The sequence below is a fragment of the Elephas maximus genome, chromosome 9 (genome assembly GCF_024166365.1).
Source record: "Elephas maximus indicus isolate mEleMax1 chromosome 9, mEleMax1 primary haplotype, whole genome shotgun sequence".
Lineage (NCBI taxonomy): Eukaryota > Metazoa > Chordata > Mammalia > Proboscidea > Elephantidae > Elephas > Elephas maximus.
In genome coordinates this window covers 30706283-30732824 of record NC_064827.1, presented here as the reverse complement: position 1 = coordinate 30732824, position 26542 = coordinate 30706283, and the positions used below count along the sequence as shown (strand labels likewise).

Here is a 26542-nt window from a genome sequence, read left to right as displayed (position 1 = left end):
ATACAACGAGGTCCTCACAATCCATGATAAAGTGGGCAAAGCATTAATTTTTACCTTCATTTTATAGGTAAAAAAAATAAGTATGAGCAGGGTTCAGTATCAGACCAACAGCCACAAAACTAATAAAATGTGATGCTAGAGCTACCAACACTACAGATAATATAATTCAATCCCCTCATTTTACAAATAAGGAAACAAAGGTACAACGAGATTAAATGAATTGCCCATTGTCACATAGCCCAAAATGACGAGACTAACTAGAAACTTGTGGTTTCCACTCTCCAGCCAATGTTCATTCTAGCACAGCTGCAGCTCTTAACTGTGACTGAACGCTAGAATAACCTAGAGAGCTTTCGAAATGCTGATGCCCAGGGCCCATCTCCAACCAATTAAATAGGAGGTGAAGCCACAGTTAAGTATTTCTTTTATATATATATATATACATACATATATGTATATGTATATATATGTATATACATATATTTAATGTTCCCCAGATGAGTCTAACATACAGACAGGCTGAAAATCATTATACTATATCATAGAATTTCATTGGAACAATTGGTATGGGAAGAGTCAACCCTTGAGTTTTCTGAGCTTTTTTTTTATTGCTCTGACTTACATAATAAAACGAGGAGAAAAGTCGTCCTCTGGGTTGGTAATGACTATCCACAATGACCAGAAGGGTATCAAGCACCATGGAAACCCACTCGTTTACTGAAAGGAAGTTAGGTTGAATCTGCAGATGAAGAAAAACATGAGATGATAATGGAAGAACAAAATATACCTAAACATTATGTGTATAACCCTCTTCTATATTAAATTATGCAGTGTTATCACCAAAAAGTAAACTTCACATGTTAAGATGACATGAGCTAAATGGTTATTTGGCAAATACATATTGTCACCTGTGTCCCATTAGGAATAAGATTTACCTCTTATACAAGCCTTAGCAGATGTGAGAGGATGAGGCTGCAGACCATATCCAAGAGCCCTTCAGAGTTCTCCTGAGTTCAGTGAATTATTAAGAATAATGTAGAGGTTAAAGGAAGACGTGTGTAGAGAATGCAATTCTAATCTTCTCAATTCTATGACCTCTTGTTTCACAAAGGAAGCAATAAAGCAGCCTACAAAACTTTGATCAACATCTCTAGCATTTCTGGTTACTATTACCATATAGTCATCATTCAAGAATCGTGACATCTGCCTCTCTATTTGAAAAATTAGGTGTGAAAACATAAATGATCTTGAGTTTGGAAAAGAAAAGAGAAAGCAAAAGCAAAACAACAACAAAGGCTTACTTATTAAAAGTAGAATTTGGTCTTAAAAATCATTCATGACCATGGATGGCCAAAGCATTTGCTAACTCACATGGTAAAGTTCAGGTGGTACAAACTAAGGAGGCCAGTGCAGTGTTGAGTCTCTCCTTGGGATTAATTCCTGGACTCAAAAAAGGGCTTCTTCTTAAGATCTTTAGTTGTTGGTCACATGCAGACTTGAATGAAGTTTCAAAACTTCAACTCTAATAAAATAATCTGGTCTTGAGTTTGTGTTGACTGATAGCCACAGGCAAGGTCATCAAGACCTTTGGGCTGGAGGCTTCTCAATGTGTTGTGTTCTGTGTGTTACAGCATTGAACAAAAGGGGAAAAATAATGAAGAGCGAAAGAACATGAACTTTAAAACTCTGAGTTAGGCCCCCAGTTATTACCGTACAACTGGTAAATCGGTTTTTGTTGAGTTGATTCTAACTCGTGATCCAATTTGTGTCAGAATAGTGCTCCACAGAGTTTTCAATGGCTGATTTTTCTAAAGTAGATTGTTAGGCATTTCTTTCAAGGCACCTTTGGGTAGATTCCAACCAACAATCTTTGGGTTAGGGGCTGAAAATGCTAACCATATGCACCAACTAGGGCTCTGTACAACTGTTTTTTTTTTAGCTCGGCATAAATATCACAAAAGTAAAGGGACCCTAGAGAGGGGAGTTAACTTTTTAGGTTTAGATCTACTGAGCATGTTGCCTCTGCTAAAGTAGTCCTCTTTAAAAAATGTTTTCATCTTTCCCATTATTAAAATAAGATTCTGGGTTTAAAGTTAATCTTTTCATATGGTAACTATATTCTTACCCTTCATGCAATAACCCTTTGGTCTCTTCCCCTTTTTTGCGATTTTTGCCACACAGCACCTATTCTCTTATTTACTGGTAATATTACCCTTTGGGGAACTCTCTCTCCTCCACTATTAGAAGCTTGGTTAAACCTTCAGTTAAGCTACTTGCCAAGGATGGGCATAGGCCCCCTTGAGTGAGCGATGCAAGGACAGTAAATGACTCAAGAAAATCTAGTCCTGGTAGGGGTGGTCTGTACCTGTTGCTTGGACTCTCCAGGTTGCCTTTGTTCCTATTTTTTCTAAAACCTGGTTTTTAACCTTTGCCTTTAATTCCACGAACTTCCAGATTCCATACCCTTTCAGTTTCTTTTTCATTTAAATTAGTCAGAATTATTTTCTTTGCTTGCAACCAAAAAATCCCACCGGGGAAAAGAGCTAAGTACAGATAGCCCATAAGACACTCTAAGAGGACAGAGACAAGCTGAAAAATACTGAATAAAGTCCCGTTTTTTGCTGCAAAAGTAGCAAGCCCACAAATTAAGGCTCAAACCCAGTTTGAGAAGAACGCAAGTAAGTTTTATTTTAAAATAACTGTCAACCATGTTTTATATGATTTTATTTCTTTCTTTTTTGTAGTCATGGAAGCAGATACTCTTCTTTAATGAGCCAGCATAAAATTCTGTCTTCAGGATAGTTTACAAGAGTTTAATACCATGATGTAGATGCTGCTGCTTGCTGCTACTGGTAATGGTTACTATCTACTGGGTGTTTAGCATCTATCAGCCAAGGCACTAATCCCCTTACATTTAATCTTTAAAATAATCTTGCCTTATCAGCATCTGTACCCCATTTTATAGATGAGAAAACAGGGTTTGAAAGGGAAAGTTACTAGCAATACGCCACAGAATGGAAGCACTAGGATTTAAACACAAGAATCTCCTATTCCAAAGTCTGTTTTTTAACCGCTCAGCTATATTGTCTCTAGATAATGATAGCTGCCAGATAACGGGGCTTAAAGTAAGAGTAAATCCATGGCTTTTTACTTTGACAGATATGAATTATCTGAAAAAATACACTGGAAATGAACATTGGCCATCTCACCACATGTTTAATTAAGAAATAAATGCCTTGCAAAAATGAATAGGCACTTTGTCATTGACATCGACAATTAAAATACAAAGCACAAATTTTTTTCAGTCAGTAAACACTGCTTATTTATCAGTTTTTGACAGCATTGTTCACTTTCAGTAAGCCTAGTTAACCTCCTAAGATTGGTTACCACTGATGCAATCACAAAAAGACAATCCCTGTTGCATAAAATTGGCACCTTCAAATGGAAATGACCACTTAACTGTGATGGAGAAAGCAAAACAGAAAAGCAGCGAAGAAAAGCCAGGAAGACACTAAGGCTCACAGCATAAAGGCCCGTCAAGTAGCATAACTTGGTGCTGTAATGACAGAATCTAACCTTGGAGACCCAGGACCAGGCCATCTAAAGCCAGGCTTAAAGAGACTTCTCACTTTTCAAACATTACACAACCAAGCCCAACTAATCCAAATCACCCTTAACTCACCTCCAAGGCCCCATCCGAGTCTGAGGAGAGGCTGGCTTCGTGTTTGAATACGACAAGAGCAAGGCTGCTTAAGGCTAACAGCGCATTCCCTTTGACCACTGGGCTGTCCCTGTTTAAAAAGAAAAAAATTCCAAGAAAGGACTTTGGGGCATTGAACAGGAGAAGAGAAGTGGGTATTATAGGGAGGGCAGATGAGGGCAAAGCACTTCCATTCCTTCAGTGAGCCTCATAAACACAGGTCTGTTTTTGCCTGGTGCCAACAGCTTTTTTCCTTCTTCTGACGCTAGTGCTGATTTTTAACTCTCCTCTTCAATGTATGGTCATTATGCTTTTTTGAAAGCTAAAAATTCACGCTCATATACCTAAGTTTTTATCCTAATTTTTTTTCATCATTTGAAATTATATTTCCTAAGTTATCTTTTTCTGTGCCACTTTGGCCAATTTAAAGTTATTGGTTTGTTCTGAAAACACAACTAAGAAGAGTTATGTAGACAAGCCCACCAGAAGAGAATGGCCTCTGGCTTTTCTGAAGCACTGGTGTGTGGAACCAGCTTCCAGTGAACCACTCTAGACAGCATTCTTTACTTGCAACTTGACACACTGGCAGCTTTCCTCTCGTTCTTTCTCTTAATATGCCAAAGCCAGCAACCTCAAAGGCAGTTTGTAATATTATTTGGAGACCCGAGATAAAAAAATCCTGTTTTTAGACTATTAGGAATAAAAGTTTCTGTTTTATATCATTCAAATGGAAGTTTTCTAATACTAGCAATAAACTCTTATATTTGACTTCTGAATTTAATATCAAGAAAAAGCTTTTTAAGACACTCACCACTTGATAATGTGCACTTAGTATTATTCCATAATTCCAAACTAATCCTACAGAACAAACTTCCAAATGGGGCACATGAAACGCTCTTGGCTTGCCAATTCTGTCATAGTAGAACTTTGGCTATAGGGCACTCGTACCATCAGATGGTTCAACTCTCAGTCCAATGTCTGTGGACTCCCATAAATGTGGACTTGAGACCTGAACCTGAGTTCAGTGTATACATCCAAGAACCACTTCCTGCCTAACCCAGTACAGACATGTGGGATGAGGAAGACTTTCAGCCCTGCTGCCCATGCTGGACCAGCTAGAACCTCCAGGTCCAGGCCATAGTCACGGCTGGACATGGCAGTCAGTGTATACTAAAAGGTTAGCGTACACATGTGTTCTTGCACTTTTGCTTCCATTTGGTAAGAACTGGACTCAGGCCCTCCCATTATCAAGTCCTTACACCTATCCATTCATCTATCCCTGCTTCCTTCCAATGGTCATGACATATCTGAGTGTGCACTCTTCTTGTCAAGTGGAGAAAAATTCATTTAAATCCACTCTTAAGTAGACCTTTGGTTTCAGATTGAATGAAAATTTGGGCATTGTCTTTGAATAGAAAAAATTAGTCTACAGTTCACACAATGCATGCCTCAGCTAAGTTACATATTTCAGAAAAGTACTGTGAATGGGTCTTGCTCATCTTTGCATTCCTTATATAGTCAACACAGTGCTTATGGAGAGAAGACACTCAATACATATTCAGTGAAACAAATTCAGGGAGGAGCTAGCCAGATGAAAACCTATAACTAGTTCAGCAAAAACTCATCACCTTGCTGATCAAATAACTGTCCCTGACTAGTCACACAATAGTGACTAATTTGTGTAATAACAAGTCAGCATCAGAATAGTATTTATCTAGGCAACACCACTGACATTTTAATTAAATTGTCCTTTGAAACAAAGTGATGTCATTAACCTAATTAAAAAGTACAAAGAAGAATGAGCTACAACAATGCTTTCTTAGGGACAAAGTACTAGGTTACATATTAGTAAAGTGACCCAATCATTTGGGGACTTTCAACTTTGGGTTCAAATTTAATTAGCAACAATGAAAATACATTTACATCAATCAGCAAATTTTATCCCTGTTCTGATTCTCCCTTAGTTCTATCCCCAAATGCTCTAAAATGAGGAAATCAGTCTAACTCTGTGACTTGTGTTTTACTTCCTACATTTAACTTACAGCTTTGACCAAACAAGCCCTACTGTGGCCCAAACCAGGTCCTGGTAGCCATGGTCCAAGGAACCGAAAGCTAAACTGGCAGCAGGTAGTGGTGGGTCCATCACATGGTTGGAGGGACCAGTGGGAAGATGTAAAGAGAAGGCAGCAGAATGATTTTTCCCTCTGCTCCATCATTAATCTCTCAGCCTCTAGACTTTAAATATCTCCTATTCACTTGCTGTCATGCCGAGTATTGTCAGGATTGTTTTAATAAGGTAAGGCCTATAAAATACTTTGAAGATTTTGATGAAAAGATAATACCATGAGAACATCAATTATTTTTACTCTGTACCGCTGAGAATGTGAACACAATCTCCTTAGGTATCAGTCATGAAGTGATGGTTTGCAAATCTGATGATTAAAGTTTCATTGAAATTTTCAAAAGGAAAATGCAAATGCTACCGGGGGGCAAAATTATAGTTTGTTTTAATAGAAAGCTGCTAGTTTCTTCAGCATTCAAGCCTTTTGTTACAAATGTCAGAGGGCACTGTTTTAACAGGATATAAGTAGACTACACAATAGAACAAATTATGAAAGGTAAAGGTCAAAGACAGCCCACCCTCCCAGCTCCCCTTCCCCACCCCCCCAACCCCCCCACCAATAGGCTGCTGAGTGCTCTCCCACTGTGTCTGCAATTCACTGAACTGGATAAGCAGACACAAATGAGTCCCTATCCAAGCCTCTCTGTACTTTAGTTTTCATTTTGTCAACAGACCTATTTCCCAGTGCCTCCTACAGAACTGAGTACTAGAGGATTACCACCTCTATTTCCCTTTATTCAGAAGACATGAGACTGAGTGGTGATCCTGTTCTAAGATCAGACCTGACAGTTACGTGCCTGCTTAAGAAATTACCAGTAGGAAGCTAACTTGAAGGGAGACCATGCTTTGTTTTATTTTGTTTTTAGAGGCAAAACCTATTTAGTTAGAGACGTTTCTGTGAATGCTAGGCATTAACTATGTTGTAGTGAAATATTTCTAGCTGATATGGGCTTCCAGTGCACATGAAATCCTCTAGGTCAAAGGATAAGAAGAAAGGGAAGTCACATAGAAATGGCAGCAACTAAAGACGATGTTGGAAGAGAGAAGTGTACATAAACTGACATGTAACTCACTGCCGGGGACAATTAGCTTGCTCACAAAGATGCCTGAAGAGATTGCTCAAGTAAGTTCATTAGGGTATAATTTTCTTAGTGAGAATTGGTTTAAGGAAACAAAAATCCTCAAAGCAGTAACAGTCAAGTAATTTTTGTTAAAACAAACATAAGATATGATGGAAATTGTTTTTTTTATTGGGTCTTCACAACAGATTTAAGTATTTAAAAATTCAATTTTTAAATATCCAGGACCAGTAACATAAAGGGAATGAAAATGAGAGGAAGTTCTACTCTGGTCTACTTGCTGGTTCACAGCTCAGATTTAATAATCTATTTGTAGAATCCCCGTACCTCACATTACCAAGGATTTCTTTTTTTTTGCCCTGAACTAAATTATAACGCCTTTAAGTCTAATCCAAAGCACCTGGCATTTTGTTAGGTATACAGCTAGGGCTCAAGCTTGGTGATTCCTGATATAAAAATTACATGTTTATACCAGTTTCTTTGTATTTTCACAAAAAGACATACAATAAAAATGAACTTAATATGGGAGAGGGTAAAAACTCATTTTTGAAAAACAATTGAAAAGTACTATAACTCCTTAAAGTTATGAAATGCCCTAATAGGAGAAATAGTAAGTACCTGCCAGGAAAAAAAAAAAAAAAAAAGACAATGTTTATAGAAAATTTCTGGTAAGAGAGTAAAAGAATCTCACTTTGCAGCTGCCTTGGTGATCTCATCAGTCAACATGTCTCTGACCCTGCAGAGAAGAGGAAAGTAGGTGTTAAAGAGTTTATGTTGTAGCAAGAATGCAATTTTTTTTCTCTTGTTCATCAATTAATAAGAACCTTCGGGCAATGACTCCAGATCTTAAAACTATGTATACAGAATTTTAGTGTAAGGTGAAAAGAGCTGTACGTTCAGTTCCAGTGCTTTATTTCAAAGACAGCGTCATTTTCCTATTCTGTAGTTCAGGTCGTGAAGGCGGGGAAGGAGGTGAAAGGAGCTGAAGAGAGGTATGCAGGCAGTCCTTGTAACAGTGTCCTCTCTTAAACTGAATGGTGGGTATACGAGTGTCTATCATATTGTTCTCTGTCTGTTTTTCACATAAGAGCTCATCAAAACATCACTTTACTATTTCAAAATTGTAGATATGGAATAGTCACTACGTGTGCATATAAGATTAAATTAATAACATTTGGTTATATAATCACACTGAAGCTAAAGGAAAACAATTATGCTTGTGGGTTTGAAGGAAGGTATGCTCAATTCAAATAATCACTGAACATAATTTTTTTTTTTCAATATAGGAGCTTTGAGATGAAGTGAAAAACCACCACTGGCTGCCGAATTTACATTTTGAAGAGGGTTCCACAGACATTTTCACTGTATACTCTGAGTTTATAAATATTACACATATTTATACATATTATTATTATATAAACATTATGTATATTATAAATTATTATATAATTTACACATATAAAATCTTTACATTTAATATAAATTATATTTGCATTTAAATAATTTGCATTCAAAATACAGTAAAATCTTAGCTACCCAGTACTCTTTGGAAATTGAATCATTATGAAGTGCCAAGTTTTAAAAATAGTTGAAAACTGCTCCTACTGACCTTAAACTTGTGTTTTTAAAAATCATTTCAAAACAAAGTTCTCTAAAACATAGTGCCCTATTTCATCTTCCTAAATGGAGTACAGTGAATTCAATGTAACTTTCTAATGGTCAAAGTGGAATATTTAATACCTATCTATCTAAGGCCAAATCTTCCACTTGTGCCCTGGCTCTCCCTCCTCACCTATTCTGGTCTCTCTGCTGCATCACCAATCTTTTCCTTCTCTGTTTATATTATTCCCCTTAGCATGTGAACATGCTACAATATCTACCATCTTTAAGAAAAAAAAAAACAGCCCTCTAGCTACTATTGCTCCATTTCTCTGCTTCTCATGCATCCAAACCCAACCCACTGCTGTCGGAGTTGATTCTGACTCATAGCAATTTTTTTTTTTTTTTTACACAGCAATCCCATGTGTTACAGAGTAGAACTGCTCCATAGGGTTTCCTTGGCTGTAATCTCAGCTTTTTTCCTTGGTACCACCAGGTGGGTTCAAACCACCAACTATTAGGTTAGTAATCCAGTGGAAATCATTGCGCCACTTAGGAACCTTCTAATAAAACTCCTCAGAAAGAATAGTCTACACTTGATGACTCCAGTTCCTCTCCTTGCACTCTCTCTAGGCCTTTCCACAATTTGGCTTTTGTTCCTACAACTGCACCAAAACAGCTTCTGTCAAGGGGCCAAATCTAATGTTCGATTATGTCTCCATCTTTTGCAGCCTCACAGCAATATTTGACACAATTGGACATTCCTTTCTTGAGGAATCACATGATTCTCTCTTGGTTCTCTTCCTAACTCACTGATCACTAATTTTACATCTGCTTTATTGACTCCATCTTTATCCTCTCCACTTCTAAATGTTGAAATGCTCCAGGGCTCAGTCCTCTGACCCTTTCTCTACCCTTACTGACTCCCTAGGTGATCTCATCCAGCATCATGATTTTAAATACCATCGATATGCTGATGATTCCTAAATTTATATCTCCATCCCTGATCTCTAGCCCAAAGTCCAGACTCACATAGTCAACAACAACCTATTTGGTATCTCCACCTGGAGGTCTAGTTAGGTATCTTGGGCTGTTATCGTTGTTGTTAGGTGCCGTGAAGCCAGTTCCAACTCACAGAAACCCTGTGTACAACAGAACAAAACACTGCCTAGTCCTGCACCATCCTCACAATCCTTGCTATGTTTGAGCCCATTGGTACAGCCACTATATCAATCCACCTCCTTAAGAATCTTCCTCTTTTTCACTGACCCTCTACTTTACCAAGCATGATGTCGTTCTCCGGGGACTGGTTCCTCCTGATAACATGTCCAAAGTACTTGAGGCAAAGTCTTGCCATCCTTCACTTCTAAGGAGCATTCTGGCTGTACTTCTTCCAAGACAGATTTGTTCGTTCTTCTGGCAGTTCACAGTATATTCAATATTCTTCATCAACACCATAATTCAAAGGCATCCATTCTTCTTCAGTCTTCACTGTTCATTGCCCAGCTTTCACATGCATATGAGGCGACTGAAAAACACGATCGCTTTGGTCAGGCACACCTTAGTCCTCATAGTAATATCTTTGATTCTCAATACTTTAAAGAGGTCTTTTACAGCAGATGTGCCCAATGCAGTACGTTGTTTGGTTTCTTTACTGCTGCTTCCATGAGCATTGATTGTAGATCCAAGTACAATGAAATCCTTGACAACTTCAATCTTTTCTCTGTTTATGATGATGGTGCTTATTGGTCCAGTTGTGAGGATTTTTGTCTTCTTTATGTTGAGGTGTAATCCATACTGAAGGCTGTAGTCTTTGATCTTCATCAGTAAGTGCTTTAAGTCCCCTTCACTTTCAGCAAGCAAGGCTGTGTCATCTGTGTATCACAGGTTGTTAATGACCCTTCCTTCAATCCTGATGCAGTGTTCCTTTATACAGTCCCGTTTCTTGGATTATTTGCTCAGGTTGAATAGGTATGGTGAAAGGATACAATCTTGACACATACCTTTCTTGATTTTAAACCACACAACATCCCCTTGCTCTATTCAAATGACTGACTGCCTCTTGATTTAGGTACAGGTTATTCATGAAGACAATTGAGTGCTCTAGAATTACCTTTCTTCACAAAGGGAAAAAGGATCTGGCAGTCTACTTCTGAAAAAATTGTCCAGTGAAAACCTTATGAAAAGCAGCAGAATACTGTATGATACAGTGCTGGGAGATGAGCCCCTCAGGTTGGAAGATACTTGAAATTATGACTGGGGAAGAGATGCCTCCTCAAAGTAGTCAAAATTAATGACAAGGATGGAGTCAAGCTTTCAGGACCTTCATTTGCTGATGTGGCATGACTCAAAATGAGAATAAACATCTGCAAACATCCATTAATAATTGGAACATGGAACGTCAACATATGAATCTAGGAAAATTGGAAATCATCAAAACTGAAATGGAACACATAAACATTGATATCCTAGGCATTAGTGAGCTGAAATGGGCTGGTACTGACCCTTCTGAATTGGATAATCATATGATCTACTATGGCGGGAATGACAAATTGAAGAGAAATGGCATCACATTCACCGTCAAAAAGAACACTTCAAGATCTATCCCAAAATACAACGCTGTCAGTGATAGTGATATACCTACAAGGAAGACCAAATAATACAACTTTTATTCCAATTTACACACCAACCACCAATGGCAAAGATGAGGAAACAGAAGATTTTTACCAACTTCTGCAGTCTGAAATGGATCAAACATGCAATCGAGATGCAATGATAATTACTGGTCATTGGAATGTGAAAGCTGGAAACAAAGGATCCCTAGTTGGAAAATATGGCCTTGGTCATAGAAATAACACTGGAGATTGCATGATAGGATTTTGTAAGACCAACAATGTATTCGCTGCAAATACCTTTTTTCAACATAATAAATGGTGACTATACACGTTGACTTTGATGGATGGAATATATAGGCATCAAACTAACTACATCTGTGGGAAGAGGCAATGAGAACCTCAATATCACCAGTTAGAACAAGGCCAAGGGCTGACTGTGGAACAGACCATCAATTCTCATATGCAAGTTCAAGTGGAAGCTGAAGAAAATTAAAACAAGTCCGTGAGAGCCAAAATACAACCTTGAGTATATCCCACCTGAATTTAGAGACCATTTCAGGAATAGATTTGATGCACTGAACATTAAAGACTGAAGAGCAGACGAGCTGTGGAATGACATCAAGGACATCATAAGTGAAGAAAGCAAAAGGTCATTAAAAAGAAAGGAAGGAAAGAAAAGACCAAAATGGATGAAACTTGCTCTTGAACATAGAGTAGCTAAAGAGAATGGAAGAAATGATGAAGTACAAGAGCTAAACAAAGATTTCAAAGGGCAGCTTGAGAAGACAAAGTAAAGTATTATAATGGAATGCGCAAAGACTTGGAGTTAGAAAACCAAATGTGAAGGACATGGTTGTCATGTCTTAAACTGACAGAACTGAAGAAAAAATTCAAGCCTTGAGTTGTAATACTGAAAGATCCTATGGGCAAAATATCGAAAGACACAGAAAGTATCAAAAGAAGATGGAGGGAACATACAGAGTCACTGTAGCAGAAAGAATGGGTCAATATTCAACCACTTCAGAAGGCAGCATATGATCAAGAACCAACAGTACCGAAAGAAGTCAAGCTTCACTAAAGGAACTGGCAAAAAGTAAGACTCCAGGAACTGATGAAATACCAATTGAGATGTTTCAACAAACGAATGCAGTGCTGGAGGTGCTCACTCATCTATGCCAGGAAATTTGGAAAGCTACCTGCCCAACTAAATGGAAGAGATCCATAAGTGTGTCCACTTCAAAAAAAAGATGATACGACAGAAAACAGAAATCATTAACAATATCATTAATATCACACACAAGTAAAACTAATTACGCCAAAGATAATTCAAAAATGTTTGTAAGAATATGTCAACAGTGAGCTGCCAGAAATTCAAGTCGAATTCAGAAGAGGACATGGAACGAGGGATATCATTGCTGATGTCAGATGAATCCTGGCTGAAAGCAGAGAATACCAAAAAGATGTTTACTTGTGTTTTATTGACTATGCAAGGGATTGGACCATGTAGGTCATAATAAATTACAGATAATATTGGGAAAAATGGGAATTCCAGAACGCTAACTGTGTTCGTGAGCAACCTGTACATAGACCAAGAGGCAGTCATTCAAACAGAACGAGGGGATACTGCATGGTTTAAAATCAGGAAAGGTGTGCATCAGGGTTGTATCCTTTCACCAACTTAATCAATCTGTATGCTGAGTAAAATAATCCGAGATTTGGACTATATGAAGAAGAACACAGCATCAGGATGGGAGGAAAACTCGTTAACAATCTGCAATACGCAGATGACTCAGCCTTGCTTGCTGAAAGCAAAGAGGACTTGAAGCACTTAAGCTCAAAGACTACAGCCTTCACTATGGGTTATACCTCACATAAAGAAGATAAAAATCCTCACAACTGGACCAATAAGCAACGTCATAATAAACGGAGAAAATATTCAAGTTTTTGAGGATTTCATTTTACTTGGATCCACAATCAATACCCATGGAAGAAGCAGTCAAGATATCAAATGACATACTGCATTGGGCAAATCTGCTGTAAATGACCTCTTTAAAGTGTTAAGAAGCAAAGATGTCAGTTTGAGGACTAAGGTGTGCCTGATCAAAGCAACGGTGTTTTCAATTGCCTCAATCGAAAGCTAGACAACGAATAAGGATGACTGAGGAAGAAATTGACGCCTTTGAATCATGGTGTTGGGCGAATACTGAATATACCACGGACTGCCAGAGAATGAACAAATCTGTCTTGGAGGAAGTTCAGCCAGAATGCTCTTTAGAAACAAGGATGGCAAGATTTCATCTCATAGACTTTGGACATGTTATCAGGAGGGACCAATCCTTGGAGAAAGGCCTCATGCTTTGTAGAGGGCCAGCAAAAGACAGGAAGACCCTCAAGGAGATGGGCTGACACAGTGGTTGCAATGGTGGGCCCAAGCACAGCAAGGATTGTGAGGATGGTGCAGGGCCATGCAGTATTTTGTTCTGTTGTACACAGGGTTGCTATTAGCTGGAACTGACTGGAAGGCACCTAACGAGAACAACCCCCATATACTCACACACACATGTACTCCATGAGTTTCACCTGGGACATATATTATTGTATATTTTTGGAGCAGAAGTTCTTCGGTGGTGCAAACCTTTAATCACTTGGTTACTAAGCAAAAGGGTGGTTTAAACCCACCCAGAGGTGCCTGGGAAGTAAGGCCTAAGGATTGCTTCTGAAAGGTCACAGCTGTTGAAAACTTTATGGAGCACAGTTCTATTCTGACACACATGGGGTCACCATGAGTCAGAGCTGACTGGAAGGCAACTGTAAATTTCGGAGACTATAACAATTATACTACCATGACCATCATTTTCAGAGGATGCAATTACAACTATACGCAAAACATAATACTAAATAAAAACAAAACCCAAATTCTTAATCCCTAATCTTAAATCCAGCACCATAATATTTTAAACTGTAACGCTGTTTGTTTGTTTGCTTTTGTAATCTGGGAAATGAAACTTAAGATAGAATTAATTAAACACACACGCATGTGCACACAAATACAGAAACACTGCTTCAGCATTTCTACATACACCAATTATCAGTAAATATAAATCGAAAAACAGTAACCTTTTAACAAATATTTAGATTAAAGCAACCTGTGGCTGTGGGCAAAGCTATTTAGATTCTGGGCACTTTACTTACATTTAGAGTGCTGTTACATTAATCTGACAAGATATTCTTCCTAACCCACGTAACAATCTGAATTGCTTTTAATGTACCAGCACTTACATATTTCTAGATAATATAGTGGGAATTTGCAAAAGAGTGTCTGCCAAAGAAATTAAGCCCTGACATGGTAAAGTGAAAATGTCTTGGGAGGGGACGTGAGAAGGGGGGTCAGGGGAATTCCTTGACTAAATGTAAGGTTGGAAGTCAATGAATTGAAAGAGAAAAATAAAATTTTTCATTCAAAAGCATATAAAATAGCCAGTTATGGGGAATAAAAAGGGAAAAATAAATATTTTCCAAGTCTCCTCCATACTGCTTTAGAAAACAATAAAAGGCATTTAAGTTTATGGATAAATCTCTCCTTACAACTTTATCTGAGGAGTGGGTAGAAAATACACCTATTCGATTGTCTGTCTTTTCTTCTCCAGGTTCATACAGCAGCTAAACTCTGAACTTGCAGCCTTTAAAGTAACACCTTCCTTCTCACTGTTCACCGTCTCTGACAAACAAGGAGCAGCAGAATGCCCCCCCTTACCAGAGCCAGGCTGTATTTTTTTTGTACTGCACCTCCTCAGGTCCTTCTTTTCCGTGTTTTAACTGTAACTCCAGCTCCGCTATTCTTCCCTGCAAAACAGAGCATAAATCAGCATGCAAACTCGATGGCTGACATCCGAAAATTTCTTCAGAAAACACTTAAATAACAGATGTAGCCTCTTCCAATTGGACTTTAATGATCCTGATAGGATAGTAGTGATGAAAGAGGATGTATGAAGGGAGAGAATCATATCACTGCACGGGTACTTCTATATTCACCAAAGAGATATGGTCTGGAAAAGCTGCACAGTCAGCAAATTGGGCACAGAGGACTTCATTTTGGGATGCCTACTAAAGCAGATTTCAATATCATAAGCCCCAATCAAAAAATTCCCTAATGGAAATGATTTGGTTGTGCCAGTTCACATTCCCACTGGCAGTAAACAAGAGTTTTGGGTACTTCAAGTCCTCACCAACATATGGAATTGTCAAGCTTTTTATCCGGTAGGTGTGAAATGGTCTCTCATTATAGTTTTAAATTTCATTTCACTGTTTACTAATGAGATTGAGCATCTTCTCACACATTTGCTGAGTATTTGAATTGCCTATCCTGTCCATTTTTCTATTGGTTGTCCTTTTCTCATTTGAGAGTCCTAGGATGTGTTCTGTGGAATAGAGAGGAAAGTAAAGCAGCTTGAAGGGTTAAGGATGTGTGCTCAAGGGTCAGACTACCTTGGTCTAATGACATTTCCACTTACTGGGTGTAAAAATTTGGGCAAGTTACTTCACCTTTCTACGTTTTGGTTTTCTCATTATAAAATGTAACAGTCTCATGGCATTAGAGCATCATATTAAAGAATGTGGTAAAGTGTTTAATACAGTGCCTCATAACAAATAGTAGCTACCATTACTAGGTTAATAACCAAAGCCCCCAACTCCCCTTAATTTCTTATGAAACAATCTTTCATGAATACATCTAAGCCCTTCTTGAATCTATTCATATTTTTAGTCTGTATAACCTCAGGGAGTACAAAGTTCCCGAAATGTAATATCTACAGTTACATGTCCTTGTATTTCTCTCACAAATTCTCAGTTACTAGCCTGTGAGCTCACTGAAGGCAAGGATTGTTTAATTAGTCCACAGAGTGTTTGTATTAGCCCTGGTAGTGCAGCTGTTAAGAGCTAGGCTGCTAACCAAGAGGTCAGTGGTTCAAATCCACCAGCTGTTCTTTTGAAACCCTATGAGGCAGTTCTACTCTGTCCTACAGGGTCGCTATGAGTCAGAATTGACTTGACGGCATTGGGGTTGGTTTTGGGGTTTGGTTCTGGCACTCAATGCCCTGGGGCTCACCAGTTCAGATTTGACAAGCACTCTATTCATATCCTTCATAGTCTCTGTTTGCTTCAATCATATCCATCCCTGCCTCCAGATTTTCAAAGGTAGATTTCTGGTGCTTTCACTCTCCTCTCTTGTCTCTTAGAGCAAGTCTTAGTATTAGAGGTGACCAAACTGGCAAAATGTTGATACTGATATAATATTTAATCTCAATATTGGCCTCCCAGGAGGATGGACAAAATAGAAAATAATTTTTATCACCTGCCCGCCTCTGCTAGTTACATTTCTTAAATTACCTCTTTAATTACTCCTAAGATATTTATTTCCCATAATGCTTTCAGAAAAAAAGACAAAGAACAGGAAATTAGAAAGTTAAAATCTGTTTCAAAATAAACACTGGAAAGCTAGTAGCCATAAACCAGCACAACCATTCTATTGTGATCAAGTAAACGTCTTATTGTTTGCTTTCTCAGAGTCTGGGTTGCTTTAAATCTCCTCTTCTGAAATGTCTCCCTAATCCCTTCCACCCAATCCACTTGAGGCTATTTATTCAGACCCACTTTGCCTTCCAATTCTCAGCCTCTCAGTAACAGAGAGATCCAGTGGCACTCAGCTCAGTCATCTCTGCTTCCAGCTAACAGCTATGGTTAAGGCGGGAAACACTCATTGATAGAGAACTGGCTGAAAGAGACCTGAACTAAGATTTTTAGATTGCATATAGATTCCAATTATTAATCTATCCCTATTACTTTATATCTCCAGTATATATATCCAAGGGCTTGCTCATTATAGTGAGCAATTTCACCTACCTCCAAACCGAAAATTAAATATTTTTTTAAAGACAACAAAAAACCTTACAAATAGACTTATTTACTGGGTTCATGGTTCCTGGCCTTGACTTTGATTTCACATTATTTTGCAACTAGCTGATCAACTCAGGAAATAAGTATCTACAGTTAATCTGCTTTTACACTTCTCTCCTGTTTGAGGTCATATTCACAAGCCCTCAGGGCTCTTCACCCAAAGGCTGGTGGCCTTAACCTCCTCAGCATCCCACAAGGGCAACAAGGTAAAAAGAGTGGTAGAGAGCTCCTTTCCAAAATGGTCTCTGAGCTGGCAATCAGCCCACATCTGCATTTTTCATCATGACGAGAAGAAACTCAAACACCTCCCATGCCAACCATGTTGATATGCTCATAATTCAAAATCTCAAGTTTTTGTGAGAAAATTAGATAAGGCCAGCCACAAATGCCTAGGCAGAAGCCACTAGTCTTGTTCAGGTTCACCTCATAGTCAAGCTCTAGGAAATAGAGTGGTGGTGTCTGTTGCTGCTGAGTTACTTCTGAATCATGGGAACCCGAGGTGTACAGAGTAGAACTGCTCTGTAGGATTTTCAAGGCTGTGACCTTTCAGAAGCAGATGGCCAGATCTATCTCCCAAGGTGTCTCTGGTGGATTCAGACAGCCAACCTTTCAACTAGTAGTCAAGTGCTTAACCATTTGCACCACTCAGGGACTCCAAGAAGTAATGTAGAATGTACCTTTTAGCATGTCTTCTAGGCTTAATTGAATAAAAAAATGGCTCCTCCAAATAATCCTCCAGTTTGTTGCAGTCTTAGGTGCCATCAATTCGGTTCCAACTACTCATAGCGATCTGATGCACAACAGAGCGAAACACTGCACAGTCCCTAGTTTACTGCTACAAATATGCCTAGCTCTAGATGGAAGAAATTAAAACTCCCATAAAGAAGTGTCCTCTATGGAAAAAATACTTGATATAGACAGAGTCTGGCAGTTGCTCCAACTCTTCTTAGATACTATAAACTCTATTTAAGTGTGTGGACTCAGGAAAAAACTTGTTTCACAGTTAAAATGTACAAATGTGCTTTTAAGTAAAAGTGATAGCCTAAAATGTATTGCTGTACTTTCAAATAATACTAAAGGTCTTCTTATTATAGTCTATCTTTTGAACTACACCTCTTTTGTCACCAATTCTCAACAGAACTGGACTTCGTGTTAGAAATCCAAAGAACAGAGATCTTAAATGATAAATAAATAAACAAAGACACAGAGCATTACCTATAACAGTACAGAAATGCAGAGTAATTGACTGGTCTTACTAAAAACATAGAGCTGGCTTTTCATAAATAGATCTGTCTTTAAAACATTAAACCAATCTGCATTATTTATTATTACAGCTAATGATGGTGTTAGAGAAAATGCATGGTGGAGTGGAAAAGGCTGAGGCTCTGTAGACAGAAATATCTGGGTTAAGCTCAAGTTCTTTAATTTACTGCCTACTGGATTTTGAGCCATTTGCTTTGCTTTCCTAGCTAACCCTGCTTCCGCACCTATAATCTCATTATGCATGGGGTTAATAAGATCCACTTCAAAGGCTTTCTGTAAAGATTAATTGAAATAATATGCACTAAGTGTTTTTTAAGTGTTGGGCACACACCAGTTATCCAATAAATGTTAGTTTATGAAAAACAATAATGAAGTTTTTTTTTTTATCAGTTGAGAGTCATCTACAAGAGTTATATCATAATTCTATTCAATTTAGTCTTTCTTATGCTAAGAGCTAAATAAAATTCTCAGTTCATCCTGCAGGAGGAAGAGCAATTCCTCTTTTCTCTAGCTGGCCCGGAGCACTCTGTACATTCTCTACTAAAGCATTAAAGATGTTGTACAGGAATTGTTAGTGGCCATGTTAGTCTCCCCAACTGGACTTATAAGGAAGGAGTGTTTAATTCCTCTTCATATCCCCCCATGCCCAGCACAGGGTCTGGCCAGGGAAAGTGCTCCACAAATGTCTGCAGAAGGAAAACACTGCAAAATTACTTATGGAAAAATGCATGCTCTAGCTTCCAGGCTCTCTTCTCTTGAACCAAAAATTATAACTGGTGTGTATAATCATGTTAAGAAAACATGCAGAAGCATGAGTCATTCACTCATTCACTCATGTATCTATTCAACACACACTGGGTGCCCAGAGGCTACTGAGAAGAAAATGGAGTAAGCTGAGCAAAAGGAAGCAATGGTTCCAAGAGAACATCTTTAAAATACGGATTCCAATGCAGTTTGGGGAAACATCTAAAATAGTGTTGCTGAAAGCATGGCTGGTAGATTAACTGGATTAAAATCACCTGGCAGTGGAACTAGAGGGCCTAACACTAAACGAAATAAGTCAAGCACATAAGGATGAATATTGTATGACCCCTCTTTTATAAGAGACAAGAATAGATATACATAAAGGGACCAATGCTTGTTGGTGGTTGGTTATCAGGAGAGGAGGGGAGGAAGGAGAAACTTGCTTTAGATCATAGGTATTTGTTATTTTTGGTGATGGGGAAAGTGGCATCAGATGTGGATGTAGAGAGCAGAGCATGACCAAAGTGAATGATCTCACTGAGAAGCACTCGAGAGAAAAGGATGCCTGTACTAAAGTGTGACATATATAAGGTGGCAACAATTCCAACAAAGATCAAAAAAGAAGTGTATGACCACATATAGATAGTATAGGCATAAAGGTATATGCATAGGCACAGATGTATACATATATGAGAACAGACAGAAGTATCTACATGTATATGTAAATACAGGTGTGTGTGTGCAGGCACATATATTCACTGAAGACACAACTACAGATACTCCTCAGACACAGATTGGCTTTCTTGGTTTGAAAACTTAGGACCATAGACTCATGGGACAACTCAGTCAATTGGCATAACATAGTTCAGAAAGTTCATGTTATGCATTCTAGTGAAGTGAATAGTATCTGGTGTCTTAAAAGCTTGTGAGCAGCCATCTAAGATACAACTATTGGTCTCTACTTGTCAGGAGAAAAACAGTAAGAAGGTAACCGAAATTTCAGAGAAGAAATAACTCTACAAGGCTGACAGCCTACACAAGCCACAACCTCATCTACCCTGAGACCAGAAGAACTAGATGGTGCCCGGCTACTATCAGATTATTCTGACCAGGGTCACAACAGATAGTCCCAGATAGAATGGGAGGAAAATGTAGAACGTAACTCAAATTCTTAAAACAGGCCAGGTTAACAGTTGAGATCGGAGAACTCCCTGAGACTATTGCGCTGAGACACTCTTTAAAGCTTGAACCAAAACTATCTCCTGAGATACCTTTTAGTGAAATAGCACAGTGCCTCACAAAATAAAGGATATTAACCGTAAAAATGGTGCTCTACTGAAAAACCGTCTCTATGAGACCAAAAAGTCAACATTCACTCTAAAGCCAAGATTAGAAGACAAGGAGGTAGGGTAACTGGAAATGGAACAACTAGAACACAATTAAATAGAATGTTGACACATTGTAAAAAATGTAACTAATGTCACTAAGAAGCCCCGGTGGCGCAGTGGTTAAGAGCTCAGCTGCTAACCAAAAGGTCGGCAGCTCAACTCCACCAGCCATTCCCTGGAAACCCTATGGGGCAGTTCTACTCTGCCCTATAAGGTTGCTATGAGTTGGAATAGACTTGACAGCTTCAGGTTTATTTATTTATTTTTTTAATGTTGCTGAACAATTTATGTGGAAATTGTCAAATGGGAACCTAACTTGCTATGTAAACCTTCACCAAAAACACAACTCAAAAAATAGTAATAATAACCCGGCGGCTTTTTAGGCATGCAGATTCCTGGTCCCCTACTCAGTTCTAATTCATCAGAATCTTTGAAAATGTATTAGTTTTATAAATTCTAGACTCAGTAAGTTATGTTGCAGCAAGGTTTTAATGTCAATGGGAACACCCCAATGTCCAGAAACTCAGTCATTCTCCCCACACTTTGTATTCACCCTCCCCGCCACTCCCACTCTTGAAACCCCATTTTATATAGCAGATGTTTTCTGTAACACCACACTTCTGAGACTCCATGAAAATCTTACTCTGGGCCATAATTTGCTTGATTATCATCAGATTTTTCTCCCCTTTGGTCATCCTTAATGATTAATTTTAAGCTAGGAAAAAACGTTGAGCTAGCTGTTTTCCTTTATTGTTAATTTTTCATATATTCCCAGATTAAAATTTCTAAATTTAAAAAATCATAATCTATAGCTTATTATTGGACTAAATGAAGTCATACTGAGTGTGTCTCATTTATTTAGTGAGCATCTATTATGTTTTAGATACTCTGTCATGTTTCAGAAAGACAAAAGAGAAGAGAATGCAGCTCCCGCCCACTAGGAACAGAGAGACAACCGGAGGCCCCAGGCATATCACCAGTGTGATAAGAGCTTCAATGGAGCCTGGGTACTAAGGAAGCACATAAGGGGGTTGAATGATCCAGTGGGGAGTGGGGTGAGGGGACACGGGTGTCTTCCCAGGTAAAGAACAAGTAGAAATTAGGTGGGGAAAAAGAGAATGGAAATGTCTGAGATAGAGGGAACAGTATGTGCATACACCAAGAGGTTGGGGAAGGCATGCTGAGTTTGGGAAAACAAAGGTATTTAGTAAGGCTAAACCAAAAAAAAAAAAAAAAAAAAACAAACCCATTGCTGTCAAGTTGATTCCGACTCACAATGACCCTATGGGACAGAGTAGAACAGCCCCATACGGTTTCTAAGGAGCAGCTGATAGATTAGAATATCGGCTTTTTGGTTAGCAGCTGAACGCTTAACCAGTGCACCACCAGGGCTCTTTTGTAAGGCTAACACATAAAATTCAGAGGAAAGGTTAAGCAAGTCCAACAAGTCCAGTCTGAGGAGGAACAGGTACAAGGGATGATAATGAGCTCAGCTTGAGATGTGTTCAAGTTGAGATACCTTGAGACAGTCAAGAGAAGACGTCCAGAAGGCAGTGGGACATAGGAGAGCAGTGCTCATGAGGGAGCTCTGGACTGAAGACACAGGTTTGGGAGGCGTCAGCAGATAAATTTTGGGTGCAACTACCTGTAGGCCTCACACATTCCTTCATGAGCGAAAATAAACATCATATTTTTGGTATCACTATTTTCCCATATGCTTTGATATTAAAAGAAATATTTGCATTAAATCTGAGATAAGAAGGAGACACTCCCCAAAAGAAAACCATTCTATGGTTTCATCACCTGTAAAATGGCATGATATGCTCGATTCATATATGCAAGCCAGGCCTGTGGGAGAAATATTGCACGGTGCCACTCCAAGAGCTGAATGTGAACCTGTGGGAAAATGTACCAGGACATAAATTAGACTACACAGCATTAAAACAGACCAAAATTAAAACTCTACCATCAATTCTTTCTTTCCCTTTATTTAAGTGGTTTAGATTCTAAAGCAAACCAAATCAGTCCAGGATCAGAACCACAAATAAGATCTTTTGGATATTTTCAAAGGAAAAGAGTTTGGTGTCGTACGAACTCGAAATAAAATAAGCCTGGAATTTTCTAAATTAAAGCAAATAAAATCCTACAGTAATAACAAGTTAAGATGTATGTGTAAGACAAATCTGTCCTTGAAAATTAGCAGGAAACTCTGTAAAGCCTCTTGCTAATGTCAGTAAACTAGTATTGTCTGACAAATCCCCCTAGTAATTTTAAATACAAACAAATATTGTTCATATCCTGTATTTCCAGTATGACAATTTCTTGAAGTAATGAGCTTAAATTGCCAGCAGAAATATCATGGTCTGTAGAAACTCTCACGGTAAGAGCATGCAAATGAGGACTGCACCCAGTAACTGGGCACGCCACTAGATAAGTGTTCTTTAATCAATGTGAGTAAACAAGAGAAAAATGATGCATGCCGACACTGAAACCCTGTTTCTGAATAGAGGCGCAGACAAAACATCTGGTTTTCATAGTCATTTCTGTTTCTACCTATTAGTACGGTTATCTTACAACAAATCTTCCCAAGGTCTGCTTCTGTTAAAGAAAGAGCACTCAAGAAAAACAGTCACAGTGCATCACATTTCATGTTTCCTGTAACTCAGCTCATCTAATCTAAAACTGTGGTCTGTGTCCTACAGACCAAAAATAAGAAAGACAAACAAATACACCGGAATCATGATAATGGAGTGTTTAAGGGCACTTTATTGTATTATAAGAATTAATTTTCTCAAGTGCCTTGTGATAGGGAAGATAACAGCCTTTCTGAACAGAGTTGGTTCCCATGGTCTCTGGTGTTTTCTTTAATCCCAATCTTAGAGTGGTGCAAGGTACTGTGGGAGGATATAGACTTACCAATCAGTATCTGCAGAGAGCTTTCTAGATAGTGGGAGAGCAAGAAATGGGCACAAATAAATAGATTATAAGGCAAATTATGATGTGATGGCAGAATCTATGGGACAAAGAGAACCAAGAGATTAATTCTGACTGCTATCACCTCTCATTCCACTGTGTTTTAAAAACTAGATACTCAAACAATCTCACTTAACCATGAAATGAACTTCAAAACATTATAGAGATCGGTCTCTTCTTTTTCTGATTAAGTACTTGCTCTGTTAGGTGGAAGGAGGGGGCTTAACAATATGTCAAAAAAACGAAACAAAAAAATCCTTTAAAGGAACAGGCCCTCCAATGCCTGCTTCTCTTGTTATTCAGGAGCCAACTACAACTAGGTCACATTTCCGGCTGAAGAGGTATAAATCAATCCGAGACCCTGGTCTGTTTCCAAAACGTGGGGAATCGGCTTTAACTTTCTTCCTATCAATTGTTCCCTTTCCAAAAAATACATTAACTACCTTTAAACCCCATTTTGAGTCCTTGGGTTTAACAGAAACAATATTCAAATATCACAACCAAAGCTTCTTTTTTTGTCTCTTACTTTGGGACCTCAAAATATTTTTTACGTTTTCCTGCCAAGTAATCCATGGGCATCACGGCACTTCTGAGAACATCCACAGCCTCAACAAATTGCCACAAACAACACTGGATGTTTTTGGAAAGACAATGGTCTCAATTGCTTCTTAAACTTGAGTAAAAAAAAGGGAAGGATTATAGAAAAAAATGTAAAGGAAAAGTGAAGAAATCAAAATGTTAAGCTTTTAAAAACAAACACATTCATGTCAGGAGGCCTATTTAAAAAGAGATTATAAATTGAAGGTTAAAGATAATTCTTCTGCTGCTTCGACACCACACCTAAAGGTGAGTGTGGACGCCAGCCCGAACTGCCTGTGTCTCATGGGATTATACCCAAGTCGCAGTGTTCTATGGGGTCAGCTGTGAATAAATCTCTTCAAAATGCACTCTCTTGTTCTTTCCCTTAACGACAGATACTTAGGGAAACAGCTTGAAAACAGTTATGCCCTTATGCGCCAATTGTGTCACAAGCAGAAGACAACAAAAACACATTTTAGGGTGCTAGTTTTTTAGTACAATTCAACATTTTCAACAAAAAACGCATTTTAGGATGCTATTACTTGTCAACATATAGTCACTCCTGTTGCTTTTATTTTAGGATAATGTTACTAGTTTGAAAAATATAATTCAATTAGCGTTTGTTAAATATGGAAAATTATATATAATTTGCTATATTTCTGAGATCGCTTTGAAGGAAACCCAATTCACAAAATAATTTCAAATAATGAAACTGCATCCTGGTTATTCGGCAGATGGGAAAGCAGGGTTCTCAACCACGGTATCACGAAGCTTTAACGAATGTGTGAAATTTATTTTTTCTATAAGTCAGTACACACACCCTCACAATGACAGCTATCTGATGGACTACTGAGCTGAGCAGGTCCTACGATTTACGGAAGAGGAAGCGTTTCTATGTATAGGAGATAGTAAGTATAATGAAACATCATGTATGTGCCTAAGAAAGAAATCACATGTAGGTAAATAAGCAAGCAGGGCAAGGAGGAGAAGGGTGTTAGTGGTTGGCGGTGGGAGCAGGTTACAGGTTAAACAGGGTCATCACTGTAGATTTTAAGAAAGGGAAATCTGAGCAAAAACTTGAAGGAGATGAGGATGTAAAAACCAAGGTAAGTGCTGGTGGGAAAATAAAATGGTGCAGCCTCTGTGGAAAACAGTTTGGTGGTTCCTCAAAAAGCTAAACATAGAATTATTACCACATGTCCCAGCAAGTCTGATTCTAGGTTCACATCCAAAAGAATTGAAAACAGGCACTCATACAAACTCTTGTACACAAATGTTCATAGTATCATTATTAGCTAAAATGTGGAAAACCAAATGTCCATCAATGGATGAACAGATACATAAATTGTGGTATAACCACACAATGGAATATTATTCAGCTATAAAAAGGTATGAAGTTCTGATACCTGCTATAATATGGATAAACCTTGGACACATTATGCTAAGTGAAAGAAGCCAGACACAAAAGTTCAGATACGGTACGATTCCATGTATATGAAATCCAGAACAGGGAAATCCGTAGAGATGGAAAGCTGACTAGTAGTTGCCAGGGGCAGAGAGAAGAGGGAATGGCAAGTGACTGCTTGATGTATGTGGGGTTCCCTTTGGGGGTGATAAAAATGTTTTGGAACTAGATGTGGTGGTTACATAACATGGTGAAAGTACAAAATACCACTGAATTGTATACTTTGAAGTGGCTGATTTTATATTCTGTGAATTTTACCTCAACTTAAAAATAAAATAAGGCAAATGTCCTAAGGTAGTTTGTGGCTGACATGTTTTAAGAACAGAAAGAAGGCCAGTAACTACAGCAAGGTAAGCAAAGGGGAAAGTGGAAGACAAGAAGGTCAGAGAATTACCAGGGACCCAGATGACACAGAGCCTTCTAGATAATTTTTGTAGGATTTGCTTTCGCTCTTAGGAAAGAGGAAGCCATTATAAAGTTTTGAGAAGAATCTTACAAAATGATGTCTGACCACTATGTTGAAAACAGACTATAGGGAACAAATGTCAAAGCAGAGAGGCCTATTCAGGGGCCACTGCAATAATGGAGGTAAGAGATGATGGTGGCTCAGAAGAGTCGTAGCAGTAACAGTGTAGAACAATGATGTTCAAACATTCAGCTATGGCTTCTTCCCACCACCCTCCACTCACCCCAAATACAATGCTAAGTAAAACACCAATATTTAAAGTAGAGAAGTAAAACCTGCTAAAATAAGGACAAAGACAGGGAGCTTGGAGTCCAGCCTTCTTGATCATTCAGTACTATTTTGTGGCGGTCCTTATAGTTGTTGTTGTTGTTGTCAGTTGCCACTTAATCAACCCCTAACTCATGGCGACCTCATGCAAAATGAAATCTGTCTGCTGTGATCCTTAAAGTTTTCATTTGCTGATTTTTGGAAGTAGATCGCCAGGTCTTTCTTCATAGTCTGTCTTAGTCTGGAAGCTCGACTAAAACCTGTTCAGCTTCACAGCTGACAGATGGGTGGTGGATGTGCTTGAGGTGCATTGCCTAGAACTTGAATTTC

At 38.5% G+C, this 26542-nt stretch overlaps 1 protein-coding gene across 4 annotated transcripts in view; it reads right to left on the bottom strand.

Annotated features, from left to right (window-relative positions):
• FOCAD (focadhesin) overlaps window positions 1–26542 on the bottom strand; it is a 307707-nt gene that overhangs the window by 61543 nt on the left and 219622 nt on the right. For all 4 annotated transcript variants that reach the window (XM_049896729.1, XM_049896728.1, XM_049896730.1 and 1 more), the window contains 5 exons: window positions 22266–22358; window positions 14870–14958; window positions 7593–7637; window positions 3683–3791; window positions 623–739 (listed from right to left, as the gene is read on the bottom strand). In XM_049896729.1, the coding sequence (XP_049752686.1) occupies window positions 623–739; window positions 3683–3791; window positions 7593–7637; window positions 14870–14958; window positions 22266–22358 (453 nt within the window). The remainder of the gene's footprint in view (window positions 1–622; window positions 740–3682; window positions 3792–7592; window positions 7638–14869; window positions 14959–22265; window positions 22359–26542) is intronic.